Below are 20,794 nucleotides of genomic sequence, written 5' to 3' on the forward strand. Positions count from 1 at the left end.
TCAAAGGTTAATTGGAGGTGCGGCTGTTTTGGAAAAACATATGGTGAGTCTGCACTCTCTCTTCATATGCTAGCAATTTGATGATTCATTTGGTGATTTCATGTGAAGCTTTAATAAAGATGTGACAAAGTTTATAGTAAGGGAAAAGGAAATTTGATTGAAATAATTGATCAAATAACATGAGTAAGTCATGTATTTACAATTTAAGAAGTGCGGTTTGAGCTACTGTGGTCACCATCTTAGATATTCTATATTTTCTTCAGATTTGTCACTGGTGTTAATGTTCCTGCTGGTTTTAATAGAATAGTCTGAAGGTTTGTCACTGGTGTTATAATAATAGAAAAATGTGTTTTGTTTAAAGTAAGTTATTACTAATAAAAACAAATCTTAATATTAACATGAACCTTTTCTGTCAGATTTATATGCAAAGTAAATAGTCAAATTATATTCTGGAAAGCCTGAATTGTCATTCAGATATAGATACAGTGAGAAGGCAACACAAGCATTTGTATATATTTAATGTAGTAAAAATACATTAAGATGTCATTTGTATTGATTAACACTGCTAAGTAAAAATAAAAAACATGTTTAAAAAAAAATTGACTGGTCAAAAGGCCACCATTTTCGTAGAATGACAAAATCAATATATGCATATGAATGTGATCTCTGAAAGGGCCCAGCCTTAACGCCAACCCCTTTCCAAACCAACCCGTAAACAACAGCTCACTTCAACCCCTGATTTTGCACCATGAAGCCTCAGAAATATTTTATATTCGAACAGTTGGGGGGGCAATGGGATGTTAAACCAACATAACGTTCTTCTGGATGGAGAGGGGGTAAAATCTCGAACAGTTCTTGAGAGTGGGTATTTGGCGCCCTCCATCAGGGTTCGAATGTGATCTCGTGTGTGGCAGCAACGTTAGTGTATCGCTCAGCAGCACTCACAGCTTGGAATTACAGTAGCTGTACATTTTCATACTACAGGGACAACCAACCATGGCTGGACTTGACTAGGACGCGAGCAAAGCGATATTCGAATTCGCCCAAACGCTTTCCGCATTTCTATTAACCACTCAACTCGCTCCTCTTTTGCCTTATGCATCGGCGCTCTGCGGAGAAAGGACAGTCAGCGTTGAAAGACTTTACTGGACTCAGTGAGGAGAAGAAGAGAAGAGCAAGACAAATAATTTTAAAGCAGAATGGCGGACCGTGATACGTTACCCCTTCCTTTGGAGGTGCGAGACAGACTTGCTGAGCTGGAGCTGGAGTTATCAGAAGGTAAGCAATATTTGAATGTCCCCCTATTATAGTTATTATATTTAGCAGAATTTGCAGAAAAACGGACATTCTTTGCTGCAGAGAAAAGGGAAAGCTTTGTGGGAATAAATGGATGGATCTAGCGCGCGATGAGCAGAGAGTACTGCCGCAAATTCATGTTGAATCAAATCACAGTACATTGCTACATATCAGTTTCATTGTACTTTTATATCACACCACAGAGTGCAATGTGTTCTCATCAGATTTTGGCAATTAGAAATAGAAAGATTGTGACCTTGAAACAAATCATTACGCCAATTTAACATTGATATTGTCAAATGTATCAACTGATGGCATTTTTAGATTGATTCAAGGTATTATTGGGAACTAATTTTCCGTTGTTACAAAGTAGCCTAGTCCACTCTTTAGTGTTGCCTAAACGTCACGTTTACCATGTGAAATGTTCATTTCTCAGTGGCTTTTGAAGACAGAAGAACACATTATTTTGCTGTCAAGTTGACGATGGGCAAAACTATAGCCATAGTCTTGAATTTGACATGTTCTTTCAAATGTGTTAGGGTAGGCCTACAATTATAACCGACACTATTTGTAAACTTCATTTTGTGTCATGTTTCCGGTGCAAGAGCCGTTAGCAATGTTTTTCTAGTTTCTCATGGGGAGTCGTGAGCATAAGCAATTGTCATTTTTATTTGCAGAGCTCAGCCATTTATTCTGAATAATATTTTAACACAAAATGCACATACATTCTCTCTTTTGTGGTCCATTAAATGTTCAAAAGCAATGGGAAGGCTATACACGTATTTTCTTTTATATATGGGCATGTTGATATTGCCCTCTATAAAAACAAAAGGAAAAAAAGAGTTCCATTGTTCAGTATGTATGTATGTATGTATGTATGTATATGTATGTGTGTGTGTGTGTGTGTATATATATATATATATATATATATACACTTAATTAGGCAAACACCATATATATAACTGTGAGGACAACCTTGGGGGATGAGATGCACAGACAACCAATAACTTTTAGTTTTTGAGCAATGTAAGTTAAATTTCATTTAATTCACACCATGCTATACATGGTAGAATAGTTCTCATCATAACTAGATTAACTCACTAGACTGTGTTTTGGAAAACCATGAGTCTAGGTAATTATGAGAGTTATTTAGCATCAAATGTAAACACCTTCTGGAAATGGGTGCCTTACTGCATTATTTATTTGAATAGTTGACTGTCCTTATCCAGCACAACATCAAATGCATAGTTATTCACCTCTCAGACTTTGACCTATATTCACAGCTCAACCTCTTTGACTGGGGCTCCTGAGATCAAACGCCTTGGGTAGATAGTGATAGGCTACAACAGATCATAACTCAGTCCTGGAGTGCTGATTTAGGATCAGTTTTACCTCTTAGATTACAATAAGCCTACAAGGACGGGGGAGGGGGGGCACTTGATATATATACGACCTAGGTGTGCATTGAATAGGGTCCAATTTGAGACTATATTTTAGGAAATAAGAAATGTGATAGAATTCTGGTCAAAACCGGTACATACATGTACATGCCCCGGCCTTGAGTCCTCCTGCTGTGAACCATGGAGATTTGTGATGTTCTTATGTGGATAGAGAGTATTAACGGAGGTCAATCAGCAAGGCCCGGCACGCCAACAGGTGTCCGGACCGACCTAATCTGATTGTCAGGTGAATGTTAACATCAAACCAGTCCACCAGCTGTCCTCTCAGTGCCCCTTGACTTACACTACATCACCAAAAGTATGTGGACACCTGCTCGTCGAACATCTCATTCCAAAATCATGGGCATTAATATGGAGATGGTCCCCTCCTTTCTGCTATAACAGCCTCCACTCTTCTGGGAAGGCTTTGCACTAGATGTTGGAACATTGCTGACGTGACTTGCTTCCATTCAGCCACGAGCATTAGTGAGGTCGTGCACTGATGTTGGGCGATTAGGCCTGGCTCACAGTCGGCTTTCAATTTATCTCAAAGCTGTTCAATGGGGTTGAGGTCAGGGCTCTGTGCATGCCAGTCAAGTTCTTCCACACCGATCTCGACAAACCACTTCTGTATGGACCTCGCTTTGTGCATGGGGGCATTGTCATGCTGAAACAGGAAAGGGCCTTCCCCAAACTGTTGCATCAAAGTTGGAAGCACAGAATCATCTGCAATGTCATTTTTTGCTGTAGCGTTAAGATTTCCCTTCACTGGAACTAAGGAGCCGAACCATGTAAAACAGCCCCAGGCCATTATTCCTCCTCAACCAAACTTTACATTTGGCACTATGCTTTGGGGCCGGTAGCGTTCTCCTGGCATCCGCCAAACCCAGATTCATCCGTCAGGACTGCCAAATGGTGAAGCGTGATTCATCACTCCAGAGAGCACGTTTCCAGAGTCCAATGGTGGCGAGCTGTACTCCACATCAGTCGACACTTTGCATTGCGCATGGTGATCTTAGGCTTGTGTTCGGCTGCTCTGCCATGGAAACCCATTTCATTAAGCTCCTGATGAACAGTTCTTGTGCTGACGTTGCTTCCAGAGGCAGTTTGGAACTCGGTAGTGAGTGTTGCAACTGAGGACAGATTTTTATCTGCTACACGCTTCAGCACTCAGTGGTCCTGTTCTGTGAGCTTGTGTGGCCTACCACTTCTCAGCCTACTACCCAGGTAGCTCGAGCAGGGCAGAAATTTGACCAAATGACTTGTTGGAATGGTGGCATCCTATGACTGTGCTCAGTTGAAAGTCACTGAGCTCTTCAGAAAGGCTATTCTACTGACAATGTTTGTCTATGGAGATTGCATGCCTGTGTGCTAGTTGGCTGAAATTGCGGAAATAACTCATTTGAAAGGGTGTCCACATACTTTTGTGTATATATAATACAATCAAAAGTTTGGACACACCTACTCATTCAAGGGTTTTTCTTTATTTGTACTATTTTCTACATTGTAGAATAATAGTGAAGACATCAACTATGAAATAACACATGAAATCATGTAGTAATCAAAAAAGTGTTAAACAAATCAAAATATATTTTATGGTTTGAGATTCTTCAATGTAGCCACCCTTTGCCTTGATGATAGCTTTTCACACTCATGGCATTCTCTCAACCAGCTTCACCAGGAATACTTTTCCAACATTCTTAAAGTAGTTCCCACATATGCTGAGCACTTGCTGGCTGCTTTTTCTTCACTCTGCACTCCAACTCATCCCAAACCATCTCAACTGGGTTGAGGTCGGGTGATTATGGAAGCCAGGTCATCTGATGCAGCACTCCATCACTATCCTTCTTGGTCAAATAGCCTTTACACAGCCTGGAGGGGTGTTGGGTCATTGTCCTGTTGAAATACAAATGATAGTCCCACTAAGCGCAACCCAGATGGGATGGTGTATCACTGCAGAATGCTGTAGTAGCCATGCTGGTTAAGTGTGCCTTGAATTCTAAATGAATCAGACCGTGTCACCAGCAAAGCACCACCACCTCCATGCGTTACGGTGGGAACCACACACGAGGAGATCATCCGTTCACCTACTCTGCGTCTCACAAAGACACGGAGGTTGGAACCAAAAATCTCAAATTTAGACTGATCAGACCAAAGGACAGATTTCCACAGGTCTAATGTCCATTGCTCGTGCTTCTTGGCCCAAGCAAGTCTTCTTATTGGTGTCCTTTAGTAGTGGTTTCTTTGCATCAATTAGACTATGAAGGCCTGATTCACGCAGTCTCCTCAGAACAGTTGATGTTGAGATGTGTCTGTTACTTGAACTCTGTGAAGCATTTATTTGGGCTGCAAATTCTGAGGCTGGTAACTCTAATGAACTTATCCTCTGCAGCAGACGTAACTCTGGGTCTTCTTTTCCTGTGGCGGTCCTCATGAGAGCCAGTTTCATCATAGCACTTGATGGTTTTTGCGACTGCACTTGAAGAAACTTTCAAAGTTCTTGACATTTTCCAGATTGACTGACCTTCATGTCTTAAAGTAATGATGAGAGAATGAGAGAATGCCAAGAGTGTGCAAAGCTGTCATCAAGGCAAAGGGTGGCTACTTTGAAAAATCTAAAATATATTTATGATTTGTTTAACACTTTTTTTGGTTAGTACATGATTCCATATGTGTTATTTCATAGTTTTGATGTCTTCACTATTATTCTACAATGTAGAAAATAGTACAAATAAAGAAAAACCCCTAAATGAGTAGGTGTGTCCATACTTTTGACTGGTACTGTGTGTATATATAGTGTATCTTAGCCAGGGTCTATTAATTCTCTGGATGCATTCCCTGTGTGCCCTGGTCAAAAGTAATGCACTATAATAAAGGGAATGGTGTGGCATTTGGGACACAGCTTCTGACTCTGTCAGACCACTGATTTACACGCTAAGGGCTTATACTGTTTGCTAGTTTTACTGAAGCTGTGGCGATGTAGGACTAGCCTAGACTGTATACATACATAGTGTCATCACTAGTCAAATGTGCCATATCCGAAGCAATCAGATCGGTAAAGAAATCACGGTCATGCAATATCTTCTCCTGATAAGTGAAACGATTGACAGAGGCTGCTGAATGGCGTATTATGTTAGAGGCAGTAGGGATGTTGGGCTATATAAATACATGGTTTGGTTAATCACTAGTCAAATGTCTGAAGCAATCAGATTGGCAAGAAAATGATTTGGTGCAACATGTACTTCCGTTCCGTTTGGCTAGCATACCGCTTGACACATGTAGTGCACCCTTTTATGCAAAAAACAAATCACTGAGCTCGATTATCACTAAGAGTGTCATGACCTCTGCCTCAGAGATCAATGTTATGCTGTGTCCTGTCCTAAACACATTCTGTTTCATTCATTCATTGCTGTTCACACAGCAGTACCCAATTGACATAGCTATGGCAGAAATGTTGAACTGTCCATACTCAGTTGATTAACTTAACTCACTTGGTTCCATCAAATGGAAGTTGTTCAACACCCGGGCCTAACACATGCATCAATATGATACATCATAGTACAAATGTAGGGTCTTTCATTTGATCCCTCTGTTGTATGTGCAGACAGAGATGTTACATTTCCCTGACTAGCCCATTCTTCAATAAGGAAGAGATGTAGAAACCATTTTGACTCAAGGATAAGGCGCACCTGTTGCTTACCCGCCTTTTGGGGTTTCATACTTCAGCCTCTCCTTGGTCACGTCTGGGTCGGGTAGGATGCCTGTTTCTGTCACACATTTGTAGTTTTAAAACCATACAGCTCAAAGAATTCTCTCCCTCAATAAATACTTATCCTCACTGTTCTAGCTAGCTACTGTTAATAACAGTTCTGTCTGCTCTGTTTTGATGCTACAGGCCTACAATTAAAATATAATATAATGTGGCCTGACCTTGATTGTTTGTATGGAAGACATGCAGCAGACTACAATATGTCTAATGCACTTTATTTGGAATGCATGAATTCAGAGAAAATTACCCTGAATAATAAATTATACAGTAGCCAAGGAAAATATGATAGGTGTGGTTATACAGTGCATTGCTACATTTCGTTCAAGCTAAAATCAGACACTCTTTGTCTAAGTGAAGTGCATTAACACTTTATTCTTTTATGCAGACAACTCAGGATTCTTTGTCTTCTGAAAGCAGAATAATATTGTGGCGTGCGGGGGGGATTTTGTACATTGATAAAACAACCATGTTTTATTCTGGCAGCCTCCCTAATGAGTCGTACAGCCTAGCTCTGGCTAAGCCTGTGGCTCTCCCCCTCTGTTTGAATGTTTAATGAATTCTAGCCGTGGCATTTCACAGAATATGTCACTGTTGCGAGTCAAAGTGCCATAATCACCCAACGCCAGACCGGTGGGCGTGGTGGTGAGTTATAATGACGCTCTGCGCTCTCCACTGTTTTCAGTTGGGATCAAAACGAGGTAGAGTCGCCGACCTTTGGATTGAGATTATGACAGGTGGCTTGCCGCCCCTCCTTTTGTGACATAAGGATTTTGAAACATGCCAATAATGACTTAAGTGCTCACTTCTCTATTCTGCCCTACCAAGCAAAAAGACAGTAACCGCTCATTTGGTCAAATGAGTTAATGTAATTTTTGCTACATTAAATACATACTTAATCATGTGGACAAGTATCCTTCCTCTTGTGTTTTGGAGAAAATGGATGTCATGTTAGCAGTAACTGCATAAGGTTACTGTGAAACCAAGGTAAATAAAAGCTGTTTTTCTCAGTTCAACGCTATGAGCAGTTACTGCCTTTTTGCTTGGTAGGGCAGAATTGCTTTGCCCTTATGATAAGGACACACACATCAGCGTACCTAGCAGCATTCACTGAGGCCGTCACAGGTATGTCACTCAGATACAAAGAGAGTCAGTGTTTACTGTTTATCATGGAGAATTAGTTGTGACAGGCCAGGGTCAAGGTTCACAGAAAATGTCAATGGAGACAGGCAGGTAGAGGTGTACACAAGAAACCTGATGTCATCACTACCTTTTCTAGTAGCCAGCTTGTATTTGCCTTGCTATATTTGTTTGCGTTGTCCCAAATCCCTCAGTCTTGGCTTTCACTGGCTGCGTCCCAAATGGCATCCTGTTCCATGTGTAGTGCACTACTATTGACCAGGGCTCATAGTGCTCTGGTCAAAAGTAGTGTACTACTGTATATAGGGATTAGGGTGTTATTTACGAAAGTGTCTGATTTAGCCAGCCCATCCAAGTGCCTGGTGCTCTTACCTTTTGGAGTGGCAGTTGCCATAGAGATGTCTTTCTCCTCCTCCCTCCTTGGCGGTGAGTTGTGGTGAGAGTGATGATGAGACTGTTGGTTCCAAGATGGCATAGAGATAGTCATAGAGATAGTCAGGACACTAAGGTCCCAGGTCAATAATATGTAGTCTTGTTGACGCTTGCTTGTGAAAATGACATGAGATACCAGGGTCTCGAAGGCTGCTTTGCCTGAGAATAGTCTCCGGTCTGTATACATTTTTAGAGGCTTAAGTTACACATTTTGAGGCTTGAGTTTTACTGTCCATGCCTCACCATTGAATGAACAGGATATTCAGCAGCTTCAGAGAAGTCTGACATTTGCGTTGATTCTGAATTGTAATTATTGATTCACATTCGCAGTCGTGGTTACATAATACAGCCTTTGTAAGTCAGATCAGATGGGTGTAGGTAAGGACTTTCTCTTAGTCCTCCTTAGAGATGTTTTGCAGCCAGTATTTAAGCATCATTGATTCTGAAAACTTGTCAGTGATTTAAAACTTCAGACATGGTACTGTTAGTATTCACTCATTCGCTGTTCAGCTGGCAGCACCTCATTGACCTTAACATTTTTTCCCGTCACCTAATCACTACATTCTTCACTGTGAGATGTTGAACAAGCCAGCCTGAGCAGTGTATTACTGTTCTTGAACCAGACTGCAGGAATTGGACAAAATGTAATTTACAAGACCCTAAGAAAGTCCAGTATTTTTAGACCTGTATGATCTGTCTCTTTTGACAAAAACAACAAACTAAGCATACCAAACCGTTACGGAAACCCACCGCCACTATAACCACCACTATCACTACCACCACCACTATAACCACCACTACCACCACCACTACCACCACCACTATAACCACCACTATAACTATCACTACCACTGCCACTATAACCACCACTATCACTACCACCACCACTATAACCACCACTACCACCACCACTATAACCACCACTACCACCACCACTATAACCACCACTATAACTATCACTACCACCGCCACTATAACCACCACTATCACTACCACCGCCACTATAACCACCACTATCACTACCACCACCACTATAACCACCACTATCACTACCACCGCCACTATAACCACCACTATCACTACCACCGCCACTATAACCACCACTATCACTACCACCGCCACTATAACCACCACTATCACTACCACCGCCACTATAACCACCACTATCACTACCACCGCCACTATAACCACCACTATCACTACCACCGCCACTATAACCACCACTATCACTACCACCGCCACTATAACCACCACTATCACTACCACCGCCACTATAACCACCACTATCACTACCACCGCCACTATAACCACCACTATCACTACCACCGCCACTATAACCACCACTATCACTACCACCGCCACTATAACCACCACTATCACTACCACCGCCACTATAACCACCACTATCACTACCACCGCCACTATAACCACCACTACCACCACCACTATAACCACCACTATAACTATCACTACCACCGCCACTATAACCACCACTATCACTACCACCGCCACTATAACCACCACTATCACTACCACCGCCACTATAACCACCACTATCACTACCACCGCCACTATAACCACCACTATCACTACCACCGCCACTATAACCACCACTATCACTACCACCGCCACTATAACCACCACTATCACTACCACCGCCACTATAACCACCACTATCACTACCACCGCCACTATAACCACCACTATCACTACCACCGCCACTATAACCACCACTATCACTACCACCACCACTATAACCACCACTATCACTACCACCACCACTATAACCACCACTATAACCACCACTATCACCACCACTATAACCACCACTACCACCACCACTATAACCACCACTACACCACCGCCACTATAACCACCACTACCACCGCCACTATAACCACCACTATCACTACCACCGCCACTATAACCACCACTATCACTATAACCACCACTATCACTACCACCGCCACTATAACCACCACTATCACTACCACCGCCACTATAACCACCACTATCACTACCACCGCCACTATAACCACCACTATCACTACCACCGCCACTATAACCACCACTATCACTACCACCGCCACTATACCTTTGCTGCCTTTCTGATTTCTCTCTGCCTGCGTCCCAAATGACTCCCTATTCCCTTTATATTGCACTACTTTTGACCAAGAACCGATATGGCACTAGTCAAATGTAGTGCACTATATAGGGAATAGGGAACCATTTGGGATGCAACCCTTATGTATTAGAGGATGTCAACCTGTCCTCTATGTCCAGAAATCTGCCAAAGCCAAACAAATGCCTGTTGTTCATTGTCTGACAGTTCAGTGAGCCCTCAGGTTTGTGTTCTCCCCTGACACAGGGGAAATGAATATTTAAACCGTTGCCTCCAAAGGCTACCTTCAAGCTTTTGAATTATGACAGTATGACATGTACTGTAGACTAGCTGGACTGTGTCTGTGCTGTGGAAATCCTGAAAGGTCTATTACTGGTATTACCTACCTAGCTCTGTGGATATACAGCTAGCTAAATGCTGTCTTTAACAGCCAATGTACCATCCTACATGCTTCATCCAAAATGTCACCCTATTCCCTACATAGTGCATTATGGGCCCTGGTCAAAATAATTGGCCTATACAGGGATTATGTTGCCATTTTGAATGTAGCCACAGCCTACTCTTGTTGTAGGGCCTTTGATCCTCATCTCATTCCCTCCCAACTTCCAAATGAAAATGGTGTTCTTCCGTGCGTGAAGATACTGTATTTGGAAAGGTCCGTGTTGGGATGCAGTGGTTTATGTCCGTCCCATCTGCTACTGAGCATTTGTAGATCCAATCAACAGGGCTGTGAGGGTGTGAATGGTTGGATACCCAGCTCAACGCCAAATTGGCTGAAACTAGCAGGAACAACAAAACAGAAGTATAAATACTGCATTCTTGACTCCACTATTAATTGGCTGAATTTATGAGGTATGTCCCAAATGGCACCCTATTTCCTATGTAGTGCACTGCATTTAACCAGGGATCATAGGGATCTGGTCAAAAGTAGTGCACTGTGTAGGGAATAGGGTGCCATTTTAAAATGCATCCATGATTCCTCTCTCGTCCTAGTAGTGTGTCTGATTTTGTTATCGCCTAGTCTATAGGGAAGCTGGTGGTTGTTGGCAGGCGTTTGACTGTTTTGCTTTTCAGGCAGTGTCATATTTCAATGCAGACATTTCCCATTTTCCTGATTTCCCAATGCCACCCTGATAACATGCGGAATGGAGTTTTGAAATAATAGGAAAAGGTAGGGTTGTTCAAAGTATTGTTTGTTTTCCATGTTTTTCCATGAGGCAATTCTGAGTTGACAGTGACACACATACCGCATAATTCTGAGATGGACTTAATGAGCACGCTTACATGTCCCCTCCTGTACTCCCTGTTCACTCATGATTGCATGGCCAGGCATGACTCCAACACCATCATCAAGTTTTCCCATGACACTACAGTGGTAGGCCTGATCACCGACAACGATGAGACATCCTATAGGTAGGAGGTCAGAGACCTGTCCGTGTGGTGCCAGGACAACAACCTCTCCCTCAACGTGATCAAGACAAAGGAGATGACTGTCGGCTACGGGAAAAGGAGGACTGAGCGCGCCCCCATTCACATCAACGGGGCTGCAGTGGAGCAGGTTGAGAGCTTCAAGTTGCTTGGTGTCCACATCAACAAACTATCATGGTCCAAACAAACCAAGACAGTCGTGAAGAGGGTACGACAAGGCCTATTCCCCTCAGGAGACTGAAAAGATTTGGCATGGGTCCTCTGATCCTCAAAAAGTTCTCCAGCTGCACAATCGAGAGCATCCTGACTGGTTGCATCACTGACTGGTATGGCAACTGCTCGCCCTCCGTCCGCAAGGCACTACAGAGGGTAGTGCGTACGGCCCGGTACATCACTGGGTCAAGCTTCCTGCCATCCAGGACCTCTATACCAGGCGGTGTCAGAGGAAACCCCTAAAAATTGTCAAAGACTCCAGCCACCCTAGTCATAGACTGTTCTCTCTGCTACCGCACGGCAAGTGGTACCGGCGCGCCAAGTCTAGGACCAAGAGGCTTCTAAACAGCTTCTACCCCAAAGTCATAAGACTCCTGAACAGCTAATCAAGTGGCTACCCAGACCCCTCTTTTACACTGCTGCTACTCTCTGTTATTATCTATGCATAGTCACTTTAACTCTACCTTCATGTACATATTACCTCAATTACCTCGACTAACCGGTGCCCCCACACATTGTACCGGTACCCCTTGTATATAGCCTCGCTATTGTTATTTTACTGCTGCTGTTTAATTATTTGTTACTTTTATTTTCTATTTTTTACTTTACACTTATTTTTGTTAACTGCTTTGTTGGTTAAAGGTTTGTAAGTAAGCATTTCACTGTAAGGTCTACACCTGTTGTGTTCGGCGCATGTGACAAATAACATTTGATTTGATTTAATGCGACTATTTTGGATAGTCAGGTTAATATAATAGTTCATTTAAAATGTTTACATGCTTTGCAAAATCCTGTTTACATGCTTTGCACAATCCTGTTTACATGCTTTGCAAAATCCTGTTTACATGGACGCAAAATCCTGTTTACATGGACACAAAATCCTGTTTACATGGACACAAAATCCTGTTTACATGGACACAAAATCCTGTTTACATGGACACAAAATCCTGTTTACATGGACACAAAATCCGACTACTGATGGATCTTTTGATTGGCAATCAAAATGAACGTTCTACCAGAGTGAACATGTTTTTTTGGTGAATACTTTTTTATTCTAAGTTTGAACAAGTTCATTTAAAAACTATTTCTAAGATGCACACTTTCAGTTTTTCTTAACTCACTTCACTCGCACATAAGAGGGAGGCTTCCGCTGCCCGATGCTGGCACATGCACAGTTCAAATCCACTGCTGGAATGCAGATTTAAGCTGTTTACATGTCCTAATAATTTGAAAGATTGCTCAGAAAACCAGGTTTTAATCGGTTTAATATTGAATTATTAGTGTGCATGTAAACATACTCAATGACATGATTTCTCAGGTTCACAACCTCACAGGCTTCTTGGGTTCAACTTGTAATGAAAAGACTGTGTTTTCTGTGTACTGGAAATCTTTCTCTCCAGTGGAACTAAGCCCATAATAACTCCCTCATCCTGTTTTGACCCCCTGCTCCATCCCCTCAAAATAAAAAAATGTAACACCTTTTGTTTTGCCTGGTAGGAAACCAACATCCAGCTCATGTTAAAACAGTGTGGAGGCCACGTAGGGAGAATCCCATTCCTTTCGTAGGGGAACCTTCACTGCCACATGGACACCAGTAAAGCCATGGTCTGTGTTCCAAATGACACCCTATCCCCTATGATGCACTACTTTCGACCAGGGCCCATAGAACTCTGAGGAAAAGTAGTACACATTATACGGAATAGGGTGCCACTTGGGAGGCACACATGAAATTTGCATTTCTCTGGAGGGCAGCTTGTGAATGTAACTGCTGCCACAGCTTCAGATGGGTGGGTGATGTCATTCTTGGACCGGTCAAAGTCTGTCTGTGGCAGAAAGTTGTTACTTGAGGATTGCATCAGTACCCCGCTGCTCACAGGCAGGTTTTAGCAAAAAAAATGTATCTTTGTGCCCATCCCTTGATTCCTTCTCGGCTTGCTTTGAAGCCAGCGTGTTGGAGGACTCGTCATTTAAAGTCTGGGGTGAGAAAGAATCCAGCACTTCCCTGCTGTGAAAATAAATTAAACCGATATGGAGATGCAACCATGGCCTTATTCCCACTTTCAAAACATGGAGATGACAAATATTTGCTACAGATGCTGCGTTTCCCTTTTGAGGTCCCATCCCATTGTATTTGTTATTGCTGCTAAAGGTGAGGTTAGTTTACAGTTCCAGTGACGACCCTGCCTCCCCCACCTCCCCTCTAACCCCACTGGGCCTGGCTGTGATGAATATTTTCCTTTCCTTGTTAATCTCCACAGACCTCTCACTGCTCAACCAAAACTCGGTTTATAATGACTGTTGTCTGGGACTCTAGAGAACAATATATACTGGTAATAGTGAAGTGTGACACAATCCCAACATGAGGGCGCGATCACAGAGCTCAGTGCAGATGAGCCCAAACCTTTGTCCGTCCAGACAGCGGCAGGCTGTATTGCAAAATAAGGTACTTAATAGGTTTAAATAGATCAGGTTTATTAGATTCAGACCAGATGAACGACACACTGGCCTTTCAGTGATGCACGGTGAATGTATCCCAAATGGCACCCTATTCTCAATATAGTGCTTTGGCTCTGATCAAAAGTAGTGCACTATATAGGGAATAGGGTGCCATTTAGGACACAGACAGACTCCACAGAGCATTTCGACTGCATTTTTTTACCCTTCTGAAGATATCCGACCTAACTCTTCTGATGACATCACAATGTCAATAGAGTCTCTGTGTGAAACATTCTTTTCCTGCCTGGTTGTTTAACACATTATCTAGTCTTCTACTGAACAGTGGATCTTTGTTACCTCAGACAGAGGACTGGGATGAACTCCCTTTATTGTGCTGCTCTATCGCTTCTTCCCCTCAATTCTGTTCTCTTATGTTGTGTGAACTGAACTCAGGTAACAGTGTTGATTGGGTGTGAAGAGCATTGAAAATATAAGAAACAACCAGTCATTTTCACCCATATCTGATATCCTCACTCAACCAATCTATGCATCAGGCATGTTGTCATTGTATCATTGTATGCTTAGTGTATTGCCTACTTTTCCTATACTATTAGAAACCGATTAGGTAATATCACAAAGCCGGACCCATTCTAGGAGCCACGCAGCCCACATCAAATTTTATTAGTCACATGCGCCGAATACACAGGTGTAGACCTTACAATGCAGTTTAAATAAATACTGATAAGAAATAAAAGTAACAAGTAATTTAAGAGCAGAAGTAAAATAACCATAGCGAGACTATATACAGGGGGGTACCAGTACCGAGTCAATGTGCGGGGGCACCGGTTAGTTGACATAATATGTGCATGTAGGTAGAGTTATTAAAGTGACTATGCATAGATGGTAACAGCAGAGAGTAGCAGGTAGCAGCGGTGTAAAAGAGGAGGGGGGGCAATGCAAATAGTCTGGGTATCCATTTGATTAGCTGTTCAGGAGTCTTATGGCTTGGGGGTAGAAGCTTATTTAGAAGCCTCTTGGACCTAGACTTGGTGCTCCGGTACCGCTTGCCGTGCGGTAGCAGAGAGAACAGTCTATGACGAGGGTGGTCGTTGACAATTCTTAGGGCCTTCCTCTGACACCGCCTGGTATAGAGGTCCTGGATGGCAGGAAGCTTAGCCCCAGTGATGTACTGGGCCATTCGCACTACCCTCTGTAGTTCCTTTCGGTCGGAGGCAGAGTAGTTGCCATACCAGGCAGTGATGCAACCAGTCAGGATGCTCTCGATGGTGCAGCTGTGGAACCTTTTGAGGATCTGAGGACCCATGCCAAATCTTTTCAGTCTCCTGATGGGGAATAGGTTTTGTCGTGCCTGCTTCACGACTGTCTTGGTGTGCTTGGACCATGTTAGTTTGTTGGTGATGTGGACACCAAGGAACTTGAAGCTCTCACTCTGCTCCACTGCAGCCTCGTCGATGAGAATGGGGGCGTGCTCGGTCCTCTTTTTCCTGTAGTCCACAATCATCTCCTTTGTCTTGATCACGTTGAGGGAGAGGTTGTTGTGCTGGCACCACACGGCCAGGTCTCTAGGCTTTCTCGTCATTGTCGGTGATCAGGCCTACCACTGTTGTGTCATCGGCAAACTTAATGATGGTGTTGGAGTCGTGCCTTGCCGTGCAGTCATGAGTTAACAGGGAGTACAGGAGGGGACTGAGCACGCACCCCTGAGGGTCCCCCGTGTTGAGGATCAGCGTGGCGAATGTGTTGTTACCTACCTTTACCACCTGGGGTCGGCCCGTCAGGAAGTCCAGGATCCAGTTGCAGAGGGAGGTGTTTAGTCCCAGGGTCCTTAGCTTATTGATGAGCTTTGAGGGCACTATGGTGTTGAACGCTGAGCTGTAGTCAATGAATAGCATTCTCACATAGGTGTTCCTTTTGTCCAGGTGGGAAAGGGCAGTGTGGAGTGCAATAGAGATTGTATCATCTGTGGATCTGTTGGGGCGGTTTGCAAATTTGAGTTGGTTTAGGGTTTCTGGGATAATGTTGTTGTGAGCCATAACCAGCCCTTCAAAGCACTTCATGGCTACAGATGTCAGTGCTATGGGTCGGCAGGTTACCTTAGTGTTCTTTGGCACAGGCACTAGGGTGGTCTGCTTAAAACATGTTGGTATTACAGACTCGGAGAGGTTGAAAATGTCAGTGAAGACACTTGCCAGTTGGTCAGCGCATGTTCGCAGTACACGTCCCAGTAGTCCTTCTGGCCCCGCGGCCTTGTGAATGTTAATCTGTTTTAAAGGTCTTACATTGGCTGTGGAGAGCTTGATCACACAGTCTTCCGGAACAGCTGGTACTCTCATGCATGTTTCAGTGTTATTTACCTTCAAGCGAGCATAGAAGTAATTTAGCTCGTCTGGTATGCTTGTGTCACTTGGCAGGGCTTGGCTGTGCTTCCCTTTGTAGTCTGTAATGATTTGCAAGCCCTGCCACATCCGAAGATCGTCAGAGCCGGTGTCGTATGATTCGATCTTAGTCCTGTATTGATGCTTTGCCTGTTTGATGGTTAGTCTGACGGCATAGCGGGATTTCTTATAAGCTTCTGGGTAAGAGTTCCGCTCCTTGAAAGCGGCAGCTCTAGCCTTTAGCTCAGTGCGGATGTTGCCTGTAATCCATGGCTTCTGGTTGGGGTATGTACGTACGGTCACTGTGGGAACAACATCATCGATGCACTTATTGATGAAGGGTGGCAGGTAGCCTAGTGGTTAGAGAGTTAGGCCAGTAACGAAAAGTTGCTGGATCAAATCCCGGAACCGACAAGTTAAAAATCTGTCATTCTGTCTCTGAACAAGGCAGTTAACCCATTGTTCCCCGGTACGCCGTCATTGTAAATAAAACTTTGTACGTAACTGACTTGCCTAGTTATATAAAAATGTGGTGTACTCCTCAATGCCATCAGAGGAATCCTGGAACATATTCCAGTCTGTGCTAGCAAAACAGTCCTGTAGCTTAGCATCTGCTTCATCTGACCACTTTTGTATTGATCTAGTTACTGGTGCTTCCTGCTTTAATTTTTGCTTGTAAGCTGGAATCAGGAGGACAGAATTATGGTCAGATTTACCAAATGGAGGGCGAGGGAGAGCTTTGTATGCGTCTCTATGTGTGGAGTAAAGGTGGTCTAGAATTTCTTTCCCTCTGGTTGCATTTTTAACATGCTGATAGACATTAGGTGAAACAGATTTAAGTTTCCCTGCATTAAAGTCCCCGGTTACTAGGAGCGCCGCCTCTGGGTGAGCGTTTTCTTGTTTGCTTATGGCGGAATACATTTCATTCAATGCTGTCTTAGTGCCATCCTCAGTCTGTGGTGGTATGTAAACAGCTACGAGAAATACAGATGAAAGCTCTCTAGGTAGATAGTGTGGTCTACAGCTTATCATGAGCCACTCTACCTCAGGCGAGCAATAGCTCGAGACTTCCTTAGATATCGAGCACCAGCTGTTATTTACAAATATACATTGTCCGCCGCCCCTTGTCTTACTAGACGCCGCTGTTCTATTCTTCCAGTACCGGGTATAACCAGCCAGCTGTATGTTGATAGTGTCGTTGTTCAGCCACGACTCCGTGAAGCATAAGATATTACAGTTTTGAATGTCCTGTTGGTAGTTTAATCTTTCACGTAGGTCACCTATTTTATTCTCCAAAGATTGCACGTTTGCTAATCGATCGCCTAGAGGCAGCCCACCCTCTTGCCACTTTTTCTCCGCCGCCTCTTCACGGGGATCTGGGCCTGTTCCCGAGAAAGCGGTATATAGTTCACGTCGGGCTCGTAAGACTCGTTAAAGGAAAAAAAATATTCTTCCAGTCCGTGGTGAGTAATCGCAGTCATGATGTCCAGAAGTTATTTTCGGTCATAAGAGACGGTAGCTGCAACATTATGTACAAAATAAGAACAACGCAAATAAACAAACAAAAAAACAATCAGTTGGGGACATGTAAAACGTCAGCCTTCTTTTCTGGCACCATTGTTCCATCACATTAAGATAAAGATAATAGCAAATCTCATGTCTCGAAAGGACAATTAGCCCTGTGGTTTACAGTAGAATGATCATGCTTCTTTAGAACAACACAATACAATATGTAAGAGTTCAAGTGAAATTATGAATTCCATCTGTCCCTCTACAGAATAAAGCCCCTCACTTTGCCTTATCCTTAGAATCTCTCTAAAACTGCATTCTTTCTTGAAGACATTTTATGAACCAGTCTAAACAACTTTTTTTTTTTACATTAGGCTTGAAGAGAGAAAAAGAGTGGATAACTGGTGGTATTGTGCACTAAACATAAATGGTTCTGTATCTCACTGCTTGGAACTAACATAGGACTGGGTGGTTTAGAAGTTGGGCCTCTTGTTGTTTGCTTCACAGTGCATTGGGTAATAAATGTTGTGGAGAGTCGATGGAAATGTCTGCCAGGAAAGCTCCCTGATAAATTAGCTGCAGTATAGAGGCTACATGCTGCTAAATGTTTTCCATTAGAGAGACCACACTCAGAGAGTAGGAAGGAAAGACACTGTCTGACTGTCGTCCTTCCTGGAATGCAAATTTGTACATTATTGATTATGCTTTCACATTTAGAGCCTACTCGATAAACATAAGTAACAAAGCATGAAATCACAGCATCAAATGCGGTGGCTGAATAACGGTGGTGTTGGGGAGAGATCAGCAACAGCGTCCATCATGTTGGGTTAAAACTCAATGGGAAGCTATCCAACACTTTTTTGAAAAGCTTTCCTAATGCTAGCGGCTAACATCTGCCCCAAAAAAGTCCAGGCGTGTGAGCTGCATGGTCTCCAAATTGTCTTGGAACTGTTGAATCAGCTTGCTCAGGGAGAGGTTTGATAGCACTGATTGGATCAAGGAAAAGAGATGGAGCAAAGCTGCCTTTTCCGAAAGCCAAAAACCTCTGCTTCACTCTTTGTTTGACTTTGAACCTGGTTGCTTTTCAAAATATGTTACAAAATCTTACCTGACTATTGGTAGTTTGGAGAGGCGCAAAGCCGCCTCGCTGGCCGTTGGAGGATCACTCCAGATGGCATCTTTTGTAAATGTAAATAAAACGGTCTGCTGTAGGAAAATAAAAAAGCCCTCTTAGATATAGGGACGACTTCCTCTGAACCTACATTACCAGGTGTTGATATTGTAAGGTGGTTTGGAATGTGTGCGTTCCCTCTCCTCTGTGGTTTTCATCTGAGTAATCTAACTGCACAATCAGCACACAGTGAAGTGAAACGCTGCTGCTGCCATTTACTCTTGATGTTTGGCATTACTGAATGAGGCTTATTTGCATATTTCTGTCATTGCTTCGACTCCCTAACCAGAAGGCACATTTCCCCTAAATGTAATCAATTCCAACATGAAACAAAATGTGTAAATGGTTATAGAGCTATGAAAATGACTGCACATTCAGTGCACATTGAGAAGCTACTTTCTGATCTGACAGTGGCAACATGTTCAGGAAAGGTGTTTTAATCTGCTGCTCAAATCGTATCTCTTTCCCTCATCTTCAGTGATAGTAAATGCACAATTTAAATGTTTTGATTTGCTTTTTTTTTATTACTTTATCTTTGACCAAGTCTTGTGCAACAGACTGGGAAACTTGAGGAACTCACTTGCGATAGTGTTGGTGCATATCAGACCCCATTGAGTCATTGATTAACACTTGAATCATATCCTCCCTTTGAACCATGTTTCTACTCAGCTCCTACGTCTAAAGTGTCTCAAAACAAGTGATAACCCTTTCACAGAAGGCCTCTCATTCATACCGTATTGAATAACCGAGGTTACTCTGTGAACCAGATCGTTTGACCCCTCAAGTTAGGGGAAACCTTAGTGACCCACATCTGGTCTTAATGTGAACTTGGCCGGTTTCGCCGGGCTAGAGTTGGCTGGGGTAAGGTTTGGTTAGCACTGTCTGTGTGCTGAACATGGAAATGATTATATATGGACATGGTGACTGGGTCATGAGGATGGATGTTTTGGGGACATCCTCCTTGCTCAATGTTTTGAGGGAGGGCTGGGAATGAACCCTGTCAGAGTAGCTAAAACCCAGACTGCTCATATTGTCATGTAAGGCTCATTTTAAACAGTTATGCTGTTTTTCATGCAGATTAGCATGTTTTCGCTGGTTGTCTTTTTGCTAAAATGTAAAGTGATCGTTATATTATTGCATCTTTAAATTGGCCTATCAAGAAATGACATCTTTCTACACAAACTCCCTTTTAGAATTCTAAACGGTCTGATTCCAAAGAGAGCCACTGCCAAAGCACAAGTACGTGAAACAAGTGAATAGTGTCTAAGGCATGGTTGGCCAACTAACGGACCCCCATTTGTAGGCCTACCGTTAAATTGTTAGATTACTTGTTAGATATTACTGCATGGTCGGAACTAGAAGCACAAGCATTTCGCTACACTCGCATTAACATCTGCTAGCCATGTGTATGTGACCAATACAATTTGATTTGATTTAAATAAAAAA

At 43.0% G+C, this 20,794-nt stretch overlaps 1 protein-coding gene across 11 annotated transcripts in view; it reads left to right on the forward strand.

The window, feature by feature from the left end:
• The first annotated feature begins 736 nt into the window (after nucleotides 1-736).
• Nucleotides 737-20,794, forward strand: part of dip2ca (disco-interacting protein 2 homolog Ca) — a 236,232-nt gene continuing 216,174 nt past the window's right edge. For 5 of the 11 annotated variants that reach the window (XM_082973360.1, XM_082973363.1, XM_082973364.1 and 2 more), the window contains exon 1: nucleotides 738-1,278. In XM_082973360.1, the coding sequence (XP_082829486.1) occupies nucleotides 1,200-1,278 (79 nt within the window). In that variant the 5' untranslated portion in view covers nucleotides 738-1,199. Of the gene's footprint in view, nucleotides 1,279-20,794 lie in introns of all 11 variants that reach the window. The other 6 variants (XM_082973357.1, XM_082973359.1, XM_082973358.1 and 3 more) reach the window with 2 other exon arrangements.

This window comes from Salmo salar, chromosome 03, assembly GCF_965601325.2.
Source record: "Salmo salar chromosome 03, fSalSal1, whole genome shotgun sequence".
Classification (NCBI taxonomy): domain Eukaryota; kingdom Metazoa; phylum Chordata; class Actinopteri; order Salmoniformes; family Salmonidae; genus Salmo; species Salmo salar.